The 26,381-nt window shown below is 37.1% G+C and overlaps 1 protein-coding gene across 1 annotated transcript in view; it reads right to left on the bottom strand.

Moving 5' to 3' along the window:
• The window catches only part of LOC138698658 (monocarboxylate transporter 2-like), a 280,932-nt gene extending 266,325 nt beyond the window's left edge, over positions 1–14,607 (bottom strand). The window contains exon 1 of the mRNA XM_069824802.1: positions 14,039–14,607. Coding sequence (XP_069680903.1) covers positions 14,039–14,396 — 358 coding nt within the window. The 5' untranslated portion in view covers positions 14,397–14,607. The remainder of the gene's footprint in view (positions 1–14,038) is intronic.
• Between the last annotated feature and the right edge of the window lie 11,774 nt (positions 14,608–26,381).

Raw genomic sequence — 26,381 nt, 5'->3', positions numbered from 1 at the left:
TGGACGTCTACGTAATATTATACAATTGTTTAAAATAACTTAAATGAAAGGGCCTCGTTAAGTAATTAACTGTCACGTGATTTCCTCCCTTTCTACGATCCTGCGGCATAACCACTTGGACGGACAGTAGATAGCATGTCTGAGTAATTTTATCTTTTCGGATCGGGCAGAAGTGAAGATTGAATTTACAGTACGTAAGGTATTCTTTTATAGAGTAGGTACAGAATTATTTCAACATGAGTTACTAGTACGAAGGACGAAACTGGTAATTGGGATTAGGTACAGTAGTCTATGTGCGATAATATGCACATTAGAAGTGAAGCCTGTATCGAAATGAACGGCCACCATTTTAAAAATGTGTTTAAATATCCATATTATGATTATTTTTCAATTTAACTTCATTCTCTATATTGTATGCTAATGTGCTGTAGACAGTATAATATACACTGCATAATGAATACGTTCGCATGGATAACTCAGTTCGTGAGTAAAAACACTCATTGTTAATACAGTACTGTATTTTGATTAAACAAAAACCTAACGAAAATGATCAAACTCAAAAGCGCGATATTTCCTAGTTTACGTAAATGGATGAACTACTTTTCTTCCCTCCTATACCTAGTAAAGTGATTTGTTTGTATTTTACGTCAGTATCATCGAACTCCACTCGTGGAACGGGGTAGCAAACGGCGTTGATCCAGAGGTATAGGCAAGTTAATATTAAAAATGTTAGTAAAAATAAAATGATGTCCCTGTACATCGTTGCCAGGGAAACGTGGACAGCAGATGAACGATAATTTCAGTGCTGTTTGTTTTGGCGCATAATGTACTTGTTTCTTTACCATACAACCACTGTATAGGGAATTTCACTCAGCTATTTCTCTTTCAATGATGTGTCTGTAATCTCCAATTAAATTTCATAAGTATCTTTCTCGTTAGGTTTGAAGTTTCGCATCTAACACTAATTTCAAAAGAACGTGTTTTCATAACCAGTCCTTATCACGCTCCTTCTACGAAACACGACTGGCCTTCTTAAACACCCTGTGTGTGGAATGAAAAACAGCTAAACTGACTGATCGTCTTTTTTCTATTAGTGTCGATGACACAGTTCTAACTTAGAGACGTTACAAAATTAGCAACTGTTTATTCAACTTTCGTCAATTATGATGTTACGAAAGTTGGTGCAACCGGTCATAAATGTCAAACATAAACATAACAATAGAGAAACTGTTTATAACACACAAGAAACGGAAATGAGGCTTAAAAATTCGAAGTAAACAAAACTATTCCCAGCACTAAAAATGTATCCATACGTTCCTTGAAATCTCCTCGAGCGAAGCCATATTTCGAATACCGCTGATATTGCAGAGGGCAAAAAAGGTTTTGAAAGAAGTTCACAAAGATATTTTACAGCCCACATGTGAAGTCTGAAGAGATGGGTCGACCTTATTAATAGACCACTAGAGCAATAATAATAATAATAATAATAATAATAATAATAATAATAATAATACATACCGCCCTCACATAAGCCCGCCATCGGTCCCTATCCTGTGCAAGATTAATCCAGTCTCTATCATCATATCCCACCTCCCTCAAATCCATTTTAATATTATCCTCCCATCTACGTCTCGGCCTCCCCAAAGGTCTTTTTCCCTCCGGTCTCCCAACTAACACTCTATATGCATTTCTGGATTCGCCCATACGTGCTACATGCCCTGCCCATCTCAAACGTCTGGATTTAATGTTCCTAATTATGTCAGGTGAAGAATACAATGCGTGCAGTTCTGTGTTGTGTAACTTTCTCCATTCTCCTGTAACTTCATCCCTCTTAGCCTCAAATATTTTGATAAGCACCTTATTCTCAAACACCCTTAATCTCTGTTCCTCTCTCAAAGTGAGAGTCCAAGTTTCACAACCATACAGAACAACCGGTAATATAACTGTTTTATAAATTCTAACTTTCAGATTTTTGGACAGCAGACTGGATGATAAGAGCTTCTCAACCGAATAATAACACGCATTTCCCATATTTATTCTGTGTTTAATTTCCTCCCGAGTGTCATTTATATTTGTTACTGTTGCTCCAAGATATTTGAATTTTTCTACCTCTTCGAAGGATAAATCTCCAATTTTTATGTTTCCATTTCGTACAATATTCTGGTCACGAGACATAATCATATACTTTGTCTCTTCGGGATTTACTTCCAAACCGATCGGTTTACTTTCTTTAAGTAAAATTTCCGTGTTTTCCCTAATCGTTTGTGTATTTTCTCCTAACATATTCACGTCATCCGCATAGACAAGCAGCTGATGTAACCCGTTCAATTCCAATAATAATAATAATAATAATAATAATAATAATAATAATAATAATAATAATAATAATAAGGGTAACTCAGGAGTATCTCTTTTTCGAAACAGAGAACTTCATGAAGGTGGCATAAGAAATTACAAGTTCATCCTGAAACAACCAAAGTTAGATGACAAAATTATATTTCATATTTATATACATAACCCAAAATCTTTGAGGTTCTGGCTGATATGTACATCTATTATATTGAACAATAAGAATTTTGCTCCGACTTAAAACAATGTGTCCCTTATAGTTTGATGTGCGCCGAATCCGAAAATGCATCTCTTTTCTTCGTATCACGTAAGGTTTTTAAGATATACTATGATTTCACTTTTCGTTAAGCGCTCCCCCAGGAAACAACTGACAAGCGTTGGGGGTATAAACCAAAACAAAAGCTAATGCATTTTATGAGTTTATGACTTATTTCTGCTTTCTTATGATTGTTGGCATGTTCTTTTGTACTTCTAATAAATAAACAGATATTGGTCCCTTCTATTAAGTAAATTTCATAACAGTTCAAAGTGAGGTGTATGCAATGAACAAACAAGGGTGTGGTTTTCAGTATTTAAAGGAAAAATTTACCAGTTTGAGTGAAGGCAAATTAAAAGAGGGCATTTTCATAGTCCATAAATTCACAAAGTAATGGCTGACCCTTTGTTTGAGTAAAAACTTTCCGTTAGAGAAAGAATGGCAATGCACGGTTTCAAAGACGTTTGCTAAAATTTTCTGGGAAATTCTAGGGCAGACAACTACATAGAACTTGTTATGGAAACCATGTTAAGCGCATATGACAAAATGGAGTGTAATATGCCTCTCAAAATACACTTTTTACACTCTGATTTGGATTTCTTTCCTCCTAACTTTGGAGCGGTAAGCGACGAGCATGGGGAAAGATTTCATCAAGGAATATCTGAAATGGAAAGGCGATATAAAGGAAGATCATCATCCAGCTTGCTTGCAGACTATTGCTGATTCCTTGTAAAATAGAGTCTTGGGATTAATTATAAACAGAAGTCATCCAGAAAATTATTTTAAATATAAGTTCAAAATTCCAAGATTTTTCTCATTATATGCATGAAATATTTTTTATCGTTGTTGTGTTTTAAACTATGTAACATCATTTTTGTATCCACTACACATTTTTCAAGTATTATGAAGAATTTTGAATCCCTAGTGTGTTGTAATTTTATCAGTAGCAGTGAAAAATTAAAAACTAACAAGTTTTGTCATGAAAAATTCAATTTATTTTCCCCGGAAAATGGTACGTGATGGGGCCATTTGAAATTTAAATTCAGATTTAGGATACGCATGTTAGTAATATTCACCTAATATTTTTATTTCGGAGCAAGATAAAAAGTAAAAATTTTTTGTTTAATGTTATCAGGCAGTACATCTCACTTGACGATATGTGTCGGGGGAAGAACAATTGTTTGTATGCATCTGAAGTCTGATTCGTGTAATATGTAGCTAGTCAGTGATGTATGCAATGGAGGGGGAAATAACTGACCACTCTAATCCATTATCTCCTGGCTTAGTTGCTTCACGAGTGATGCCTTATTGGTGTCAATTATGAGGTTCAGACCTATCTTCGAACAGCTGACTAGACTACAATCAACATAACCCGTATACTCAATATTTCCATGACTAGGCCTCTTGCTTGAATTCAATGAATGAATGAATGAATCAATCAATCAATGAATAGTTTAAGATGGACGGAGGTGGGACTTGATGAACAGCCTCTATTAAGAATAAGTACTTTTGGCTTTGCTGTATTCCAGGCCACCAGTAGCCGGGTTCAGCTCCGTCTGTCCAAATTGCAAAGGTTAATGGGAAAGTTAAACATTAAATCCAGACGTTTGAGATGGGCAGGGCATGTAGCACGTATGGGCGAATCCAGAAATGCATATAGAGTGTTAGTTGGGAGGCCAGAGGGGAAATAGACCTTTGGGGAGGCCGAGACGTAGATGGGAAGATAATATTAAAATGGATTTGAGGGAGGTGGGATATGATGATAGAGAATGGATTAATCTTGCTCAGGATAGGGACCAATGGCGGGCTTATGTGAGGGCGGCAATGAACCTCCGGGTTTCTTAAAAGCCACAAGTAAGTAAGTAAGTAAGTAATGGGAAAGTTAAGTTTAGTTTAAGACAACGCATTTTAAGCAGATGGTGGAGCAAGACGGACTGCACGGAAAACCACTTACACTTCGTTTCCATGGTATCACGAGTAACGTCAGTGTAAACTTTTTATGCCAAAGCTTTACAATTTTTCTCTCTCGTATCTCACGTCTAAATAGACGATGCCAACTTTAAAAAATAACATACCATCCTAAATGTAAACTCCACTGTAATAAAAATACGACATATACAGAAAACACGGAATAACAGGCAGGATATAACTTTTGTTGATAGAGGAATGTCTAGCAGACACATCTCAGAACAACCTGAACTGAAAAGTCTACCATGGACTTAGCAGACGAAATAAAACCCACGTGGGGCCAACTACATGCAGAAGTAGTGTCCCTTAAGATCCAGCAGCTTGGATAAGATCAGGATTCCTCCTACCATCTACTTCCAGCTGCAGAAATCTGTCATCCTGTCAACTTATGCAATAGTTCGTCAAACTCTACACATCTCATAACAGCAGGAAAGTAAAAAGCACAGCGCAACTTGTCTGGAAGACCGAAAACCCCTGAAGTACGACCACTGTAACTGATTCAGAGCGGCGATTGATAAATTGTTAATTTACATACTATAAGCTAAAATCTATTCGAGAAATATTTCTTTCAAAACAAAAGAATCCACATAGAAATACGCAAAATTTTAGGCCAGATGTATTCATAGTATCTAAAAGACAAATGACTGCAATAAGGCGTTGTGTAACCATGGTGATTCAGTAAACAGGTCGTTGCCTGGCAACAACAACACACAAAGCTTGGGAAATCTTGGATGTTACGCGTTGGCCACTCTAGGACTCTCTCTTTGAGGTTTGGGAGTCACTATCATTATTATGGCTGGAATGAGGAGTAATAGACGAAGATATTGTAATTATTTACTTTTATTGTATGCCTACAGTCTGGTAGTTATATTGCATAAAAAGCAAGGCACTTTCATACTTATTTATTAATGTTTTTTTTTTTTTTTTTTTAATTTTCTAACCTATATTTATTACCAGAAATTGTTTGAGAAAGTTTATCTTCCACGTGTGAAAGTAAGTTCTGCGCAGTTTATTTAAAATATGACAATGATAAAACAAAATTCTGTCGAGAATGTTATAATTTTTTTAAGACATGAAGTCCATCCAACATCGCTGATTTCGAAGTTATGCAAAGCAAAATTCATGACACGAGAAGGTCTAAGACATTCGATAACATAGTTAACAGCCTTGCTGTTACAGATTACTAATCGTTGGAAAGATTACAAAGATGGTGAAACGTCATGCAACTATAGTCTTCACATTCTGTGCAATTAAAATGTACGTATTTCTTTAACGCGGGCACCTATTCGTGAAAAATATATCACCATTTCTGTAATACACTTAAGCGCATCTACCTCCTTAGCGGGAGCGCGCCGATGCAAACCGCAACACAGCATAAAGGATGCGAATAAAATAACTCTTAATAATACAACATGCATAATGATCTTTAATTTATTTCATACGAATCATAACCTCAAACATCCAAAGTCATACAATCTAACAATCAATTTCCTACGATTTCGCCTCACGTCGAAGAAAATTTCCCCTCTGCAGGTAACACTGTCATTAATAGATACCTACTGTTCATTTGAAGTTTATGAAGTTGGAGAAGCATTTGATAGAAACTGGCCTATACGGACTGTGCTGTAAGTGTCATTGAGACACATTTTAATTACTCGAACTAGTTTCTTGGGAATACCAAATTCAATAAGAATATTACATAAAACTTCTCTCTTAACCGAGTCATATGCCTTTTTGAAATCTATGAATAACTCGTGTACTGTACCCTTATACTCCCATTTTTCTCCATTATCTGTCGAATACAAAAAATCAGATCAATAGTCGATCTATTACGCCTAAAACCGCCTAAAACCTAATAACTTCATCTACGTACGGAGTTAATCTTCTCAAAAGAATATTGGACAAAATTTTGTACGACGTCAACAAAAGTGATATTCCTCGAAAGTTACCACAGTCAGTCTTGTTCCCATTCTTAAAAATAGGTACGATTATGGACTCCTTCCATTGTTCTGGCACAATTTCCCTTTCCCAAATAGCAAGTACAAGTTTATACATTTCGCTAGATAATGCGTTTCCACCCTCTTGTATTAATTCTGCTGAAATTTGATCGATACGTGGAGACTTGTACTTTTTCATATTTCCTACCGCAATTTCAACTTCAGAAAGTGTGGGTTCGGGTATAAATGGTTCAGCAGTTTGTATTTCAGTTTCGCCCCGGTCATTTCTATTTGGCTTATGTACATTTAGTAGTTGCCCAAAATCATTTTTTCCATTTTTTATAATAAAACGTTTAATGAGAGAGGATCGTTAAATATGATGAAAAACTAATGAATTTTCAAATCATTAAAATATCCTTTGTATGCAAAGAATACATTCCATAAAATTTAATGTTCATTTATGGTTCTATCAGCCGTTGTGACGACGCCGTTTCTAAAGCTCTCGTGCACAGGTTAATATTACACTAAATTTTGATTGAATTTTCATGTAAATTTAATTTTTTGCTTTAATCACAATTTTGTTTTTTGAAATTATAAAATACTGCATACCTCCCTCTATCAAAAAAATTAGCACCACCGGTTCTGTACCGTCATTTTTAAAGTTCATACGCCAATTTTAAATGTCCTGTGATGCTTTAAATTCCAGCTCCGAGACGCTCAGTTTTGCAATTCGGATTTATTTGCATTTTCATTGACTTTTGTTTCAATATACCGCGCTACTTTGATTGTTAGATATTCCCACAGGTTCACTGGAAAACCAGGAGGATTTTAATATGAGTAATGTATTCAAATCTTTCATTGCTGTTTTCTCACACTTTAAATTTTCAGCATTTCCATTCCTATAAAATGTTCCTTGCGAAGCAGATTTTGTGATAGACAGTTCAAACTTGGTATTTAAGTTCACAGATATGTAGTGAATAAAAATAGCTCTGCGTTTTATGGTGAATACAATTTCAATATCTTTTTTTCTGTTTCTTAATTTTTTTTTATTTTTTAAGAAAAAATTATACTGTACAATATTAAATAAATTCTAGAGGTTGATCTAATGAATCTACATTGGAACTCAGGATATAAATGTGATGGCCTATTCGCAAATTAAAATGAGACCGAAAAAAAATTGTTACGTAAGGAACTTTTTGAGTTAATCTTCCCCAGAAACGTAAACTTGCCCATAACTTACGAACCATGAGAGCTACAAGGATAAATTTTCGTGGGTTCTTTAGTTATATTAGTATACACCTATGGTACAAATTAAAAAAAAAAAACTCAGTTTTCATATTTGACTATAATTATTTTATTTACTGTGCCACCTGTGCTTATCTTAAAAGTTAATAATTGACATTAACGTTTTCGATACATTTATATCATCTTCAGATGTAGAGTATTAAATGAACATTTATGTTGAAAACCTTGCCTTATAGTATGGAACTTTTTGTGATGGTTTTCGGATCATGTTAGTGTGAATTGCTCCAACTTAACTTAGGTTGGTCTATGATACACTTGTTATATTAGGTTAAGATCACTTGCAGTGCATGTAGCACAATTAAAAGATATAAAATATTTAAAAGTTATATAAAACTATAAATGTGATCAGAGAAATGTGAAACATTATAAACACTTTTAAAAACACTGTAAACACTTGTTCGCCAGTTTTTGACTTCGTTAGATGGGACTGCTTCAGTTGTTCTTGATATTTAACAACGATCTAAAACACAGTATCAATTTTATCACTAACATGTCTATATTATTAAATGTATATTGTTAAAGCATTTCATTAGGTGTGGTCGATAAATGTGAAAATCGTAGATATATGCTACTGGTACAAGATGGATGTTGTCGAGTCCATGAGTTTAATACAGCCTTGCGTGTCTGTAACAATATGCATAAATGTTAATAAATTGAATTGGAATTTGGCTAGTGTTGTTTTAATTTTGGTTTAAACTGCTTGGGGTAATAGCAACAACACAGAGAAAAGTTTCCCAATACCCTGTAGAATCGTAGAATGTATGTTGTATGTTGTATGTTGGATGTTGTACAGAAATTTGTTACTTCGTTGCATTTGAAGATTATGCTTCCACATTTCTGTAGAAGTACCTCCAAAATTCATTCTAAAAAGGTCATCGTTTATCTTGATATTTTGAAAGCCAATATCAAAATTGTACTCCAGGGTTTTTCAAGAAACGTGCTACTAAGAATAACATTTAATATAAATTTTGAATGCATTTTAAAAAGTAACTTGCCTCAAAGGACAACTCTTTTGCGTAATACTTGATAAGCTACCTCATATCTTTGTTACCAAATCTTTGACTGCAACTTTATTCAGGTGGAAAGGTTTCTGCAAATATTATTCGCTTTAACCCGATTTCTATACACTTTTGGTCTATTACTGTTGTATCTTACACAATATCACTTTAAGCAATGAAGTCCAGCGCCGTGACGTCGTGGTCTAAGGCATCCTGCCTAGGACTCCTCGCGTTACGGAATGCGTCCTCACGGGGGAAGAAATTTTCATGAAATTTCGGCCAGTGTATGGGACCGGTGCCACTCAGCATCGTGATGCACTTGGGGAGCTATGATAGGTAACGAAATCCGGTTACGAAAGCCAGCTATAGCGGCTGGGGAGATCATCGTGCTAACCACACGATACCTCCATTCTAGTTGGATGATCGTCCACCTCTGTTTCGGCATGTGAGCCTGAGGTCAGCAGTCGGCTGGCCGGTCTGGGCCCTTAAAAAGGGCTGTAGAGCCACAGATTATTATTATGATTATTATTATTATTATATTATTATTATTATTATTATTATTATTATTATTATTATTATTAAGTAAAGGAAGTTTGACGAGGCTGATTCCGAAATGTAGACGCGTGCTTCACTGAGGGGTCCACACCTGTGGAGTAACGGTTAGCGCGTCTGGCAGCGAAACCAGGTGGCCCGGGTTCGATTCCCGGTCGGGGCAAGTTACCTGGTTGAGGTTTTTTCGGGGTTTTCCCTCACCCCAATATGAGCAAATGCTGGGTAACTTTCGGTGCTGGACCCCGGACTTATTTCACCGGCATTATCACCTTCATCTCATTCAGACGCTAAATAACCTAAGCTGTTGATAAAGCGTCGTAAAATAACCTACTAAAATAATAAAAATTCACTGCGGGAAGTAGAGAGTTTTGCAGAGCGAAGCTTGAGGTGATTTTTTGCAAATCTCGAGATAAAGCGCTCCAAGCGGTTAGCAACTAGAAACAATAGACTGTCCACGGTCGACTTTGGACTGTGTCGTATTTCCATCGAGTGCTAGGTCGTTGCGTATTTCGCATTGATGCTTGTGCAGGAAAGATCTAATGACAAAGAATGAAGCATATCTGTATAATAATATTAAGTTTTGCTCTCTTCATTTCGAAAACACACAATTCATGAATGAAAACAAAAATAAATTAATCTGGAATGCAGTTCCAACTTTATTTGATGTTTCACATAAACCTGTTCTGTTATTACCTGCAGCTGAGAAACAAAAGGTTTGCACTAATTCTACGTCTGTATCAGCTGATTCCTTGAATAAATGTACATTTTCAGACAACTTAGGCCTACTTTTTTTTTTTCAAAGGATATGTTTTTAATTATAGCTGTTAATTTTGTTGTTATTTTTATTTGTTACTTTACTAGAGACATAGAAAAAGTAAGTCTGATACAACCAAATTTATTGATCACGTTTTATTTCCAATTCTGATGTGATTATTAATGCTTAACCTCATCCCACTTTGTTAACTACGTAAGCCTACACTACAAGTACCGGTACACGTAAGTTACTCCATTAATTCATATTTCCATTATTATTGTTGTAAAGGGAAATGCAAATTAATATTAATTGGTTTCATAGTTAATTATCGCTATAATCTTGAATGAGTGAAGCTATTATAGTAAATTTCAGTTCGTTTTGCACAAACAAAAATAATATTAACCTATTTCTTGCAGGTATCTTCGAGTTTATGGTGGAATTTAATATACTTCATTAAAATAATAAATTAACTTTATGCATTTAATATTTCAATAATGGAAGGAAGGTGTTAATTTTTCCAAAAGAACACGACAACGAAAGTGTAGCATATTTCGTCATCTGCTAGGAGAGATCTGTGATGATGAGGCGATAGTAGCGATCCTAGTGATAGGCAACTACCCATGTTTGCATTTTTACTACATATTGAGCTTCGCGACTGTATATAGTAGACTGTGGCAACAGTTTGTCCACATTTTTCCCGTCATTGCTGCAGTTTAGGAATTTTTCTATGTGTTGGCAAATAATACTACTGAATGTATGGCAATTTTTCAATTTTTTCCTAGGGACAAAGTCGATTTTCCACTAAAGAAAAAGAAATAGCGCAAACTGGCAAAAGGAAATTCTATTCCTTTTATCATAAAGATTTGATCTGTAATTTTATTGTCATAGAATTCTTTACACACTGTATAACGAGTAATACCTTGAATTAACTTGAATATATATGACGCCATAGGCTTTGCTCGACGTCACCTGAAGACTTACCAACACAACGTTCTTCAGCTGTCAACGTCTGTCAGTTCACATGCGCTATGTTTGCAACTTATCAGCACAATATGTTACGGCATTCAACACTGGTTGACGGTCAGCGCGTCTGGCTGTGAAACCAGGTGGCCCGGGTTCGAATCCCGGTCGGGGCAAGTTACCTGGTTGAGGTGTTCTCCGGGGTTTTCCCTCAACCCAATACGAGCAAATGCTGGGTAACTTTCGGTGCTGGACCCCGGATTCATTTCACCGGCATTATCACCTTCATATCATTCAGACGCTAAATAACCTAGATGTTGATACAGCGTCGTAAAATAACGCAATAAAAAACACTGGTTGAGGCGCGTTTCGCGGTTAGATAGAACTCACGCTTAAACCGCTGACCCAACCAATATCTTCTTACTTTTACCGAATTGACAAACATTGTTGTCTCAGTTGTCGGCACGACACAGTTTGCCCTCCGATTATATTAGCAGGATACACTACTCTCCCTCCAGTTGTCACTATAGTTGTCAGTAATATAAGTTGTCAATTGCACAAAGTTAATATTCCTCCAGTTAGTCCTATTACTAGCACAGATCGTGTCCCCCATTGTCAGAAACACCCGGTAACATATCTCAAGCGGCCAGTAGCAAACAGTATCGTATCTCCAGTTGCCAGAAATACAGTACTGCCCTTTGAGTTGTCAGTAGCCGAAGTGATGTCTCTTTAATTGTCATTAGCAAGCAATATTTTATCTTCAATTATCAGTAGCATCGTTCATTCAATTGTCAGTAGCACTCAGTATCGTATCTAAAGTTGTCAGTAGCACAAAGTATTGTCTTTGCAGTTGTCAGCAGCATACAATAATATGTTACCAGTTGCCAATAGCAAAAATTACATTCTTAAAACTGTCAGTAGCATGAAATATCATTTCTGCAGTTGTCAGCAGCGTACTTTAATACTCCATCTTTTCCAATAGAATGAAGTCATGTCCCTCAAGTTTCAATAGCACACTGTATCGTCCCTCCAGTTGTCAGTAGTACAAAGTAATATCTATGCATTTTTCTACAGCACACAAAAAGGTACTGCCAGGAGCCTATTTTAATATCTTCAGTTCTCAAGTCGTCAATAACACACTGACATCCCTCCAATTATCGGTAGCACACAATAACCTCTCCCTAATTGTCAGTAACACGTAATAACTCCCTCTAACTGTCAATAGCACACTGAATGTACCCTTCAGTTGTCAACATCACACAATAATCTCTCCCAAATTATCAATAGCACATAATAATCCGTATAACTGTCAATAGCGCAAACATAATCCTCCAGGTGTCAGAATCACAAATAACTCCTATAGTTGTCAATAGCAAACAATAGCATCCCTCTATCTACCAATAGCACACAGAATGTTCCCTCCAGTTCTCAACATTACAAAATAGCTTCCCTCTAGTTGTCAATAGTACATAATAACCCTCTTTGACTATCAAAAGCATAATCTCTCCAGTAGTTAGCATTACACAATAACCCCGTCTTGTAGTTAGCATACCATGGCATCCTTCTAGCTGTCAATAGCACACAGCATATTCCCTCCTGTTGTAAGCAACACAGTAACTCCGTCTACTTGTCGATAGCTCACCACAACATCCCTCTACCTGTCATAGCACACAATAACCCCCTGAAAGGTATTGTCAGGAGAATACTTTAATATCTTCAGTTCTCTAGTCTTCAGCAACACACTGACATATCCCTCCAAATATTGGTAGCACACAATAACCTCTCTGTAGTTGTCAATAACAATAACTCCCTCTAACTGTCAAGAGCACATAACATATTCCCGACAGTTGTCAGCATCACACAATAACTCCCATCTAGTTGTCAGCATCACACAATAACCCTCTCTAGTCGTCAATAGCAAATAATAGCATTCCTCTAGTTGTCAGTAGCACACAAAATTTTCCTTCCAGTCATCAGCATCACACAATAACCCCTCTAGTTGTCAATAACAAATAATAGCATTCCTATAGTTGTCAATAGCACACAAAATTTTCCTTCCAGTTGTCAGCATGACATAATAACCTCCCTCTAGTTGTCAATAATACCTAATAACCCCCTTTGACTAACAATAGCACATAATAGCATATTCCCTCCAGTTGTCAGCATCAGAATAACTCCGTCTACTTGTCGATAGCTCACCATAACATCCCTCTACCTGTCAGTAGTACATATAGCACACAATAACCCCCTTTAGTTGTCAGCATCACACAATAACCCTCTCTAGTTGTCAAAAGCAAATAATAGCATTCCTCTAGTTGTCAATAGCACACAAAATGTTCCCTCCAGTTGTCAGCATGACATAATAACCTCCCTCTAGTTGTCAATAGTACCTAATAACCCCTTTTGACTAACAATAGCACACAGCATATTCCCTCCAGTTGTTAGCATCACACAGTAACTTCGTCTATTTGTCGACAGAATCCCATAAATCCCTCTAGTTGTCAATAGCAAACAATAGCATCCCTATAGCTGTCAATAGCACATAATAGCATATTCCCTCCAGTTGTCAGCTTCACAATAACTCCGTGTACTTGACGATAGCTCACCATAACATCCCTCTACCTGCCATAGCACACAATAACCCCCTCTAGTTGTCAATAGCAAATAATAGCATTCCTCTAGCTGTCAATACCACACGGAATGTTCCCTCCAGTTGTCAGCATGACATAATAACATCCATCTAGTTGTCAATAGTACAGTTTTACTAACAATAGCACACAGCATATTCCTTCCAGTTGCCAGCATCACAATAATCCCGTCTAGTTGTCGACAGAATACCATACATCCGTCTAGTTGTCAATAGCAAACAATCGCATCCCTCTAGATGTCAATAGCACATAATAGCATATTCCCTCCAGTTGTCAGCATCACAATAACCCCTCTAGCTGTCAATACTCACCGGCCGGCCCAGCGACGTCGCCTCCGAAGCGTCGCACCGCCTCCCCCAGCAGGACGCCCGAGGCCACGTGCAGCCCGTGGCTCAACAACTGCACCAGCACCCCCGCCGCCACCACCACCCACCCCCAGCCGCCCTCGGGGTAGTAGTGTTGTTTCAGTGTCAACAGTTGTCGCACTTCCGCAGCCACGATCCGAGTGCCGCCCCCCACGCCGCCGCCTCCGCGTCTCAGGGGTTCGCTGCCGCTGTAGCTGCCCACCCCCGAGTCGGCGCCGCCCCCGCCGCGCAGGTGGGGCAGGGAGCGGGAGCGGAAGAGCGGCGGCCGGCCCCCGCTACTGGACAGCGAGTCCTCGTCCTCCATGGCAGCGCGCACGGCGGCATCGTCCGCCACGAGCGACGGCCAGGCGCAGACTGACTGAGAGCCACCGGCAAGCGACCGAACGAATCGATTCACGACTCTGGTAAGTCTCCCGGCTACGATTCACTCCAGCGACTCAGTGACTTGACATCTATTGAGTCAGATTTTATGACTAAGCTCCGGGAATTCAGCAGTCAGAGAACCTCACTGTGGTATGAGTTACCTTATACAGGGACATCATTTTATTTTTACTTCAATTTTTATTGTACCTGCGTTTCTAAATGTACTTGACTCCCACCCCTTTCACTAATGTCCTTGCTAACGTCAGTCACACAAACTTACGGCCGCTGTTGCTAGCAGTGAAATAAACAGTACAGAGTACAGTGTGTTTCAGAAATATGTTGCATTTTCTATAGAAGAAAAAGCTCACATTATTGAATTATAATATCAATTTTTGTTTTCCACCTGTGCTTATCTTAATATTTGGATTTATATTAACGTTTTCGACACTCGGTGTGTGTCATCTTCAGATATGGGGTCTATGTCATTGTGTGTTGTGAAGACCTAAGTTCTTAATTATGTTGTGGGTTGTTCACTTGTGTATGACCTTTCATGATTTCTTAATTTAGCTAAAATTACTATAAGCAGTGTGTGGTTGGTTGTTATGATTATTTCAAAAGATAGAATTTAACAGAATCATAACAACCAACCACACACTGCTTATAGTAATTTTAGCTAAATTAAGAAATCATGAAAGGTCATACACAAGTGAACAACCCACAACATAATTAAGAAGCTAGGTCTTCACAACACACAATGACATAGACCCCATATCTGAAGATGACACACACCGAGTGTCGAAAACGTTAATATAAATCTAAATATTAAGATAAGCAAAGGTGGAAAACAAAAATTGATATTATAATACAGTGAGCTTATCGGCATTTCCAAAATGAAACTTACATTATTGAAGTTTATTTTCACACAGGTACAGTGTGTAGCATAACTGAATTTATCTGTGTGGACTGAGCACAAGTGAAGATTAGAGTTACCGAAAGTACGGTACCCTATAATATGGTACGGTACTTAACAGCATTATTTAAACAAGACTTTTGTTTTACTGTTTGTAGGTATGAAGGACGATGACGGAAACTGGAATTACAATATAACCGAATGTGAACAACAGTTTTTTTTCACGCTTTCCTGATTATATCATTACGGAATATTTTCGTAGAAATGTCATTAATCTGGTAGATAAATTTAGAGCAACAGAGTGTACAGAAAGGAAGAAAAGTGTAAGATGGCCAACAAAGGTGACAGAAGATGCTGCAGAAGATGCTAGAGAAAGGATGCAGCGAGGTCCTAATAAGTCGGTCAAGAAGTTAGCTGTAGAAATTGGGGTTTCTTACGGAAGTGCTCACAAAATTCTCAGGAATAAATTAGGTTAGTAATATGCTAAATAAAGTAGACAGTCTGAAGACTTGAGTTTGTGAAAAAAAAAATGTTTCTATTCTACTGTTTTTTGATACAATACTGTAAAAGTAATGATCAAACTGAAAATCGTAATACTGTATGTCCCTGTAACATAAATGGATACATTACTTTTCTCTCCTCCTATAGCTAGTAAAATGCTTTGTTTACATATTGCACTAGTAACACCAAACTCCTGTAATGGAAGGGGTAACAGTGTTTCCGAGTATAACCAGGTTAATGTTAAAAATATTGGTAAAAATAAAGTGATGTCCCTGTATATTCGTAATTGTCAGCCTTTCCTAACCAAATGCACTTGTAGTCGAAATAACGCCCCTCACACACATAGAAACGAGACTTCGCGAGTCGGTTCAATGTCGAACTGCACACCCCTGATAACGGAGGCTGCCAGTGACACCACACTCTGCGGTTAGAGAGGCCCATGCACCGCAGACACTGCAGACGGTACCTGAAGTACTGCAGACATTAACATCACGCGGTGAAGATAGCAACAGAAGTGGTCTACCACGTGGTTAAAATAGCCTCCCACCACAGTTATCGTCACATGGAGTTTGGCAGAATATTACTACGTAGTTAAAACACGAAGTAAGTTATCATTATGTGATTAAAATTATCTAAAAATTTCCATTATGTCATAAAAAGCACTATTACGTGCTTAAAAAGGGCAGAAGTTATTCTTACAGTGAACTTTATGTCATTGACATATTGCGGAAGTTGTCGTTACATTGTTAAGGTACTATGAAAGTCTTTTACATATTGCAAAATTGTCGTTACATAGTTGAGGTACTAATTAATTAATTATTGGGTTATTTTACAACGCTGTATCAACATCTAAGTTATTTAGCAACTGAATGATATGAAGGTGATAATGTCGGTGAAATGAGTCCGGGGTCCAGCACCGAAAGTTACCCAGCATTTGCTCGTATTGGGTTGAGGGAAAAACCCGGAAAAAATTCAACCAAGTAACTTGCCCCTACCGGGATTCGAACCCGGGCCACCTGGTTTCGCAGCCAGACGCGCTGACCGTTACTCCACAGGTGTGGACTTGAGGTACTACAAAAGTCTTTTATATATTGCAGAAGTTGTCGATACATTGTTGAGGTACTACAAAATCTTTTATATATTGCAGAAGTTGTCGATACATTGTTGAGGTACTGCAAAAGTCTTTTATATATTGCAGAAGTTGTCGATACATTGTTGAGGTACTGCAAAAGTCTTTTATATATTGCAGAAGTTGTCGATACATTGTTGGGGTACTGCAAAAAGTCTTTTATATATCGCAGAAGTTGTCGATACATTGTTGAGGTACTGCAAAGTCTTTTATATATTGCAGAAGTCGATACATTGTTGAGGTACTGCAAAAGTCTTTTATATATTGCAAAGGTTGTCGATACATTGTTGAGGTACTGCAAAAGTCTTTTATATATTGCAGAAGTTGTCGATACATTGTTGAGGTACTGCAAAAGTCTTTTATATATTGCAGAAGCTGTCGATACATTGTTGAGGTACTACAAAAGTCTTTTATATACTGCAGAAGTTGTCGATACATTGTTGAGGTACTGCAAAAGTCTTTTATATATTGCAGAAGCTGTCGATACATTGTTGAGGTACTACAAAAATCTTTTATATACTGCAGAAGTTGTCGATACATTGTTGAGGTACTGCAAAAGTCTTTTATATATTGTAGAAGTTGTCGATACATTGTTAAGGTACTACAAAAGTCTTTGACATATTGCAGAAGTTGTCATTACATTGTTAAGGTACTATAAAAGTTTTTGACATAATGCAGAAGTTGTCTTTACATTGTTGAGGTACTACAGAAGTCTTTGGCATATTGCAGAAGTTGTCGTTACATTTTTGAGGTACTACACAGGTCTCTGACATACTGCAGAAATTGTTATAATGTTAAAGACTACAGAAGTTTACGCAGCGTGGTTGACTATCTGCTGGGCGGACACCATGTGTACCAGCTACAGTGCTGTGTAGCTGAAGTTCCGGGTTGAATGCGGTCTGTGCATGTGAGCAGTGTATCTGATTTATGTGAACGGCTCACAACTTGGACTCCGTTATCAGACGCAACTTTATGGTCCCGTGTCAAGCAGGGCTGCCTCTATCAACTCCCTCACATTTGCCGGCTAGTTGTAAAATTCTCCAAGCGTGAACTTGGCACACGCCAGAACTTCTTCCACAACATTTTATAGTTCCGAACTTATTTTGTTCTATTTTCAAATATTACAGAATTTGTTTCTGTGTAACTTTGTCAACAAACCTGCAAGGCGCCGCTTAACTGGAGGTCATTTACTCATGTAATTTCTTAGACCGATATCCAATGTACGTAAAACTTCAAGGAAATCAGATTTTATATGTTATGAACAGACATACAGTACTTGCTTGTTTACTGAAATATAAATATTACTTTTAATTTTGATCCTAACCTCCAAGGCTGTAGTCTCCAAACTCGCGAAGACGTCTCTGAAGTCACGTAATTGAGTCCAAGACGTCATGTCCTGAGTTCATTCTACCTCACCTACCCCACCGTGGTCACGTGGTCAGTGTTTCTGTGCAAAAAAAGAGAGCAGCGATGTACTGGCTTTATGAGCGCGTTGTTCGAAGTATTCCAACGCTTTACAAATGCCTTTTTTAGTAGGTTATTTTACGACGCTGTATCAACATCTTAGGTTATTTAGCGTCTGAATGAGATGGTGATAATGCCGGTGAAATGAGTCCGGGGTCCAACACCGATAGTTACCCAGCAACAAATGTCTTCTAGGCATGGAAACAGTCTTATAAAACGTAGATTTAAGGACGAGTGGGAAGATAAATATAATATAATAAATATAATAATAATAATAATAATAATAATAATAATAATAATAATAATAATGATGGCTTTATTTAACCTGGCAGAGTTAAGGCCGTAAGGCCTTCTCTTATACTCAACCAGGATTAAAACTTGCTTACACAGTTGAACAAAAACTGGATCGGAATTAAGTAATTACATACTGATACAATTTAGGTACATAATAAGATCAAAAGAGATAGTTACATAAAATTTACCTCATAAAATAAAAATAAACATAGTAAAATACATATTAATGTTGTTAGAATCAAATACGAATCACATAAAAACAGAAGCCGGTAATTCAATAAAAAAATGTACACAGTAAAAATAAAAATAAAAACATTAGTAGATTACAATTAAGTAGGATTTACATAATTAAACCAGAAACCGACAATTGAATAAAATGTACACAAAAATAGATTAATAATAAAAATACAACACAGTGGGATACATATTGGCGTTAAGTGATAAATAAACACGATTTAGATAATAAAAATAAGAAACAAAAAAATAAATAAATACAGTGGAACACATTCCATTAAATATTTGCAACGCGTTAGGTCTGGCAACTCATCATAAGATATTTTTCTAATTTGCATTTAAAGGAAATTAAAGTTCGGCAGCCCTTGACTTCAGGCGGCAGAGAATTCCAGTGACGAGAAGGAGAAACAGTGAAAGATGAAGAATAAAGAGATGATGTGTGCAGTGGTATTTCTAGCGTGTTATCATATTGTGGCCGAGTATTTAAGTTAAGATACCGAGAAAGACTGTGGAATCGGACAGATAAGTAAGAGGGAGTAGAGGTGTGCAAAATTCGGTATAAGAGAGAAAGGGAATGTAACTTTCTCCTCTCATTTAACCTGAGCCACAATAATTTATCGAAAGAAGGCGAAATGTGGTCGTAGTAGCGGACATTACAAATGAAACGAACACACGCATTATGAACACGTTCCAGTTTCTGGGATAAATCCACCCCGAGATCACTGAATAAAGCGTCACAATAATCGAAATATATAGGGAAGATAAATATTTTAGTACGTTATTTTACGACGCTTTATCAACACCTTTGGTTATATAGCGTCTGAATGAAATGAAGGTGATAATACCGGTGAAATGAGTCCGGGGTCCAGCACCGAAAGTTACCCAGCATTTGCTCATATTGGGTTGAGGGAAAACCCCGGAAAAACCTCAACCAGGTCACTTGCCCCGACCGGGAATCGAACACGGGCCACCTGGTTTCGCGGCCAGACGCGCTGACCGTTACTCCACAGGTGTGGACGAAGATAAATATAATATAATAAATATATATCATATATCTTATATATTTCTTTTGTGTTAATGAGGATAATGTTATGAATGTTATACAGAGTGTTTTCGAGGTGGAGTTACAAACTTTCAGGGATGATGGCGAAGGGCACATGTATCGATTTGAGATAAGAAACCCTGGTCCGGAAATGACTGAGTCAAAGGTTATAAGCAAAAATAGTTTGACTGATTTTCACGAGGGATGGATCCTTGTATTGAGGCAATTTAAGCCCATTTTACGCCCTATGTGCAATGACAGATGGCCCGAGTGGCATTCCTAAATCCGACGCTGACAGGTGGGCATCTTGCTGGGCCCTGGAGGTAAGGTCCCACCATCTACTGACGAGTCCGAACCCAGGTCCTCTACTATTACAGATGATAGAGGAAACGAGGGGAGGTGGAGACTGTTGGTGGAATGATAGAGAAATACGGGAGTACTGTACACGGAGAAAAGCCTGTTTTATCCATCACAAATTCCACGCAGACCTGACCGGGGATCAAACCAGCGCGCTAGAGGCTCTCTCTTTTCCTGTATCTTGTACAGGGACATCATTTTATTTTTATTTCAATTTTTATTGTAGGGTCTACCTGAGTTTTTGAATGTACTTCACTCCCAACCCTTCTACTAATGAAGTTCAACCGTCCTCCACACAGAACCAAGGCCGCATATACAGTAGCCTTACGGTCATAGTAAACAGTACGTTCCAAAAATATGTTCGCGTTTTCCAGTGACGAAAGAGCTTTCAATATTGAATCATTTTCGCACAGGTACTGTCATCCATTTGCCTACGTCGTATCTCGGTTTCCCCCACCAACTTTTATTCGCCAGCTAGTGGCTGGGCTGTCTTAGCTCTTTCTGAAAACATTAATTTCTGTTAGGAATTGGACGTCTACGTAATATTATACAACCGTTTAAAATAACTTAAATAAAAGGGCCTCGTTAAGTAATTAACTGTCACGTGATTTCCTCCCTTTCTACGACCCTATGACATAACCACTTGGACGGACAGTAGATAGCATGTCTGAGTAATTTTATCTTTTCGGATCGGGCAGAAATGAAGAAATTTACAGTACCGGAACGTAAGGTACTCTTTTATAGAGTAGGTACAGAATTAGTTCATCAGTTTCTAGTACGAAACACGAAACTGGTAATTGGAATTAGGTACAATAGTCTATAGTGCGATAATATGCACATTAGAACTGAAGCCTGTATCGAAATGAACGGCCACCATTTAAAAAAAATGTGTTTAAATATCCATATTATGACTATTTTTCAATTTAACTTCATTCTCTATATTGTACGCTAATGTGCTGTAGACAGTATAATATACACTGCATAATGAATACGTCAACATGGACAGCTCAGTTCGTGAGTAAAAACACTCATTGTTAATACAGTACTGTATTTTGATTAAACAAAAATGTAATGAAAATGATCAAACTCAAAAGTGTGATATTTCGTAGTTTACGTTAATGGATAAACTACTTTTCTTCCCTCCTATGCCTAGTAAAGTGATTTGTTTGTATATTACGCCAGTATCATCGAACTCCAGTCGTGGAAGGAGGTAGCAAACGGCGTTGATCCAGAGGTATAGTTAATATTAAAAATGTTAGTAAAAATAAAATGATGTCCCTGTATCTTCAAACAGATGCTCTAAGGACGGGACCTTTTGACTAAGTCTGTCCTCCCTGTTGACCACGAACATCAGATACGTCATGAATGTGCACCACTCAATACTAGTACCGTGTTTAATACAGCAGAGAGCAAGCCAGAGGAAAATGACCACATCGCTGCAGGATATCGAAATCGAGTCCGCGGGGACTGCATCCTTAAATTAGATTATGTATACTCGGATTATTTTGTCAGACCGTTGTACAGTGGTTCAAAATTCATGTTTAGGAGGACAAAAATATATAAATCACAAGTCAAAAAATGAAATAAAACTCTTAAATTATTTCTCTTGTATCACTCAGTAACCTTCAACTGATCTTAATCAGTGGAGGTGTAGTTTACTGCAGTTTTACGTTTCTTTGTCTCTGAATGGTCAATCGAATAATTAAACCTTTCCGTTATATTGCATCAATAAAATTTACAGAAAGCTGTAAGCCTAGTATAGTCCATAGGTGCTTACAGAAGTTCGTCTTTTAAACTATGATCTCCTAGCCACTGTTTTCTAAATTTACTTGGGTTGGATAAAAAGTAATGGCAACAGTTCGATATTTCTGACATGGCTTTATTCACAGGGGTACAACATTTATGTAGGCTACCTTCTATATAGTCGCCCCCCTTATTTATTACCTTTCGCCAAATGTTTGGAAGGCGTCGTACACCATCAGCGCGTCCATCTTTGTTGACGTTCCGTATTGACCGCCCTAAAGCACGGATAAGTTCATCTCTGGTATTGTACCGGGTCCCTCGCAGTGGTTCTTTCACTTTGGTGAAAAGATCGTAATCGCATGGATCATATCAGGTGAGTACGGAGGATGTTCCAGAATCTCCCATTGCCAGCGACGCAAGAGGTCCTTGCCAGCAGCAACGATGTGACTCCTTGCATTATCATGAAGAATGATGGGGTTCTGTACCACCAAGTGTCGTCTCCCGAAACGCTTTAACCCATCGTGCCACTGTGCGATATGGCAACGCTGCATCGCCACGTGCTTCACGCAGTCCCTGAAAACATTCTTGTGCACTACGACCTCGTGCCACTTCAATTTTGATCCAGGAACGTTGCTCTAGTTTTGTAAACATGATCTTAGGGCGCTCGCACTATCCCTATGAAAGTCAACGTTCTACACACTGCAGTAGATTGACAGAGTACTGTCGCCGCTGGCTGCACTAACTCATCTAACAGTCCTTTTTCATGTCCATACAGCTGGCAACTCTCGAACGCACCATCGTCACGTGACAGCAGTGTTGCCATTACTTTTTATCCAACCTATGCATAAACGCTTCATGTGTTAATATTGTAATCACAACACAGCAGGCATTACCATAGCAACTAATAATTTTTAAAAGACAGATGACTGTACTGTTACTGTAATGTTCATTGCCATCAGCTGCTATCAAAATTCAAACAACTTTCAATTTAATTTTCCGTTCATGCTATTGGATAATTCAAGAAAAGCGCAAAGTGGAGTAATCTAATTGTTGTGTATCTTTATTCTCTAGCATTGACGTCGCAAACGGAGGTCGAATGGTTAACCTCTCTGTCTTCTACCGTAGCGATCCGGGTTCGATTCCCGTCTGGATAGAGGACAAAACGGGCACGAGGATTTTTTCGGGGATATTCCGAAGACATGCAATATTTACGAGCCGACACTGAAAATTAGTTAACAGATAATTACGTGGAAGGCATAATTCACTGGTGGAGTCAATAAAGAATAATATGGGCGAGTGACGCGTCGCCACTGGCCAACGGTAGTGATAAGCCGCCACTGATCAGTAAACGAATTTGAATAACGAACTACCAATGAAGGGTAAATATATACTTAATAATTACGAGCTACCAGTGAGCAGAAGTAAACAATTACTTCGAAAGACGAACTGCAATGGAGTAATTATTAAGAGTTACGAACCGACTGTGAGCAACAGTAAACAAATATCTAAGCAAACACTAAACAGTAAACATTGGCCTATATGAGTAACTAGCCACCACTGAGAAGTAAGCAGATATTTGAGTGACGAGCCACCACTGACTAGAAATAAACTATGTAAAATTAAACAAGTATGCAAAAATGACGAGCCGACACTGAGCATTAGTAAACAATACGTGACGAGCCGACACTGAGAAGTAAGCAGATATTTGAGTGACGAGCCACCACTGACTAGAAACAAACTATGTAAAATTAAAAAAGTATGCAAAAATGACGAGCTGACACTAAGCATTAGTAAACAATACGAGTGACGAGCCGACACTGAGCAGTCGTAAAATATTTAAGTGTAACAAATATGTAGTCCACACCTGTAGAGTAACAGTCAGCGCGTCTGGCCGCGAAACCAGGTGGCCCGGGTTCGAATACCTGGTTGAGGTTTTTTTCCGGGGTTTTCCCTCAACCCAATACGAGCAAATGCTGGGTAACTTTCGGTGCTGGACCCCAGACTCATTTCACCGGCATTATCACCTTTATTTCACTCAGACGCTAAATAACCTAGATGTTGATAAAGCGTCGTAAAATAACCCAATGAAAAAATATGTAAGTGTAACGAGCCGACACTGAGTAGTAAACACAGGCCTAAATGAGTAACTAGCCACTAATGAGAAAAAAGCAATGTCAGAGTGACGAGCCACCACTGATTATAAATGAAAACCCATTGTAATATGATTTTAGCAGTAGTAAACAAGTATGCAAGATTGACGAGCCGACACTGAGCACAGGAAACATGTAACAGTGACGAGCCGACACTGGACAGCAGTAAACAAATGGCCGTGTTGCGAGCTTTGTTCAGACAAGGGTTAGCACCCATTCGCTTGCGGTGGTTGTCGTAATGAGTCCGCAATTATTCTTTCGCGGCAATCAAGACTGGATCGAAACTGAGTTGAGACGGGACGCGCCGTTTGTGACAAACACTGCCCGCTGCCACCTTGTGAGGCCCGATGCAACAACCGCACAACCACCATTTCCAGTATGGTTTCTGTACATTCACAGCTTCTTCACTAAGACTTCAGTCTTTCTTCGTTACTTAATTTCGTTTCAGAGACAAGATTTTAATCTCTTCTATGATATAATTCTCTTCTTACGTTCAATTTATACTTGCTTCATATTTCCTTTCAACATTTTCTTCTTCCATTTATTCATGTATCTTACTGTATTTCTTTTCTCACTTTTATGTTTTTGACTTCTCTTACTGCATTTTCTTCCTACAGTTTTTTTATTATTCTTTTTTTGATGGATTTCCTTAATTCATTTTCTACTTTTGGGTTTCCTTGTTGTATTTTCTTCTTCCATTTCCTCTTTCAACTTTTCTCAGTATATTTTATTCCTTCATTTCTTACATTTTTCATTTCTGAATATATATATATATATATATATATATATATATATATATATATATATATATATATATATATATATATTTCTCTGTTTTTAATTTTGACTTTTCTTAATGCATTTTCTTCCTGCATTTTATACTTTTGACTTTTCTTACTGTATTTTCTTCCTGCAGTTTTTACGTTGTTTTCTTAGTAGGCCTATAATTTCTTCCTCCATTTTCTACCTTTGACTTTTCTTCATGTACTATTTTTTTTCCTCAAATTTTTACATTGTTATTTTCTTAATATATTTTCTTCTTACATTTTATACTTTTGAATTTTCTATCTGCATTTTGTACTTCTGACTCTTCTTACAATATTTTCTTCCAGCAATTTTAAATTGTTCTTTCCTTAATATATTTTCTTCTTGAATTTTCTACTTCTGAATTTTGTTTATGTAGTTTCTTCGTGCATTTTCTACTTTGACTTTTCTTACTTTTTTTATACTTTTGATTTCTCTTATAGTATTTTCTCCCTGCAATTTTTACATTTTTTCTTATTATTTTTTTTTTTTCTGAATTTTCTACTTTTGACTTTTCTTACTATATTTTCTTCGTAAAATTTTTTATTATTGCTTTTTTAGTGTATTTTCTTGCTCCATTTTCCACTTTTGAATTTTCTTCATGTATTTTCTTTCTCCAATTTTTACATTGTTCTTTTTTATATATTTTCTTCTTACAGTTTCTACTTTTGAATTTTCTTGATGAATTTTCTATCTGCATTTTGCACTTTTGACTCTTCTTACAGTATTTTCTTCCAGAAATTTTAAATTATTCTTTCCTTAATATATTTTCTTCTTGAATTTTCTACTTTTGAATTTTCTTTATGTAGTTTCTTCGTGCATTTTCTACTTCGGACTTTTCTTACTTTTTTATACTTTTGAATTTTCTTACAGTATTTTCTCCCTCCAATTTTTTCTTAATAATGTTTTTTGTCAATTTTCTACTTTTGACTTTTCTTACTATATTTTCTTAGTAAAATGTTTCATTATTGCTTTCTTAGTGTATTTTGTTGCTCTATTTTCCACTTTTGAATTTCTTTTATGTATTTTCTTTCTCCAATTTTTAGTGTTCTTTTTTATATATTTTCTTCTTGCATTTTCTACTTTTGAATTTTCTTCCTCTAATTTTTACATTGCTTTTTTCTTGCTGTATTTTCTTCCTCCATTTTCCTACGATCTTATTTCCTTACTGGATTTTCTTCTTCAATTTCATAGTTCCCTGTCCTTTTAAGTACCGCAATTCATTTTAATACTTCCTGTACGTTCTTGTTTAATTTTATACTGTCTTTTTTCTTTATTGCATATTATATTTCTTCATT

The sequence above is a fragment of the Periplaneta americana genome, chromosome 4 (assembly GCF_040183065.1).
Source record: "Periplaneta americana isolate PAMFEO1 chromosome 4, P.americana_PAMFEO1_priV1, whole genome shotgun sequence".
NCBI classification, from domain to species: Eukaryota; Metazoa; Arthropoda; class Insecta; order Blattodea; family Blattidae; genus Periplaneta; species Periplaneta americana.
This window is presented reverse-complemented; position numbering and strand designations above follow the sequence as displayed.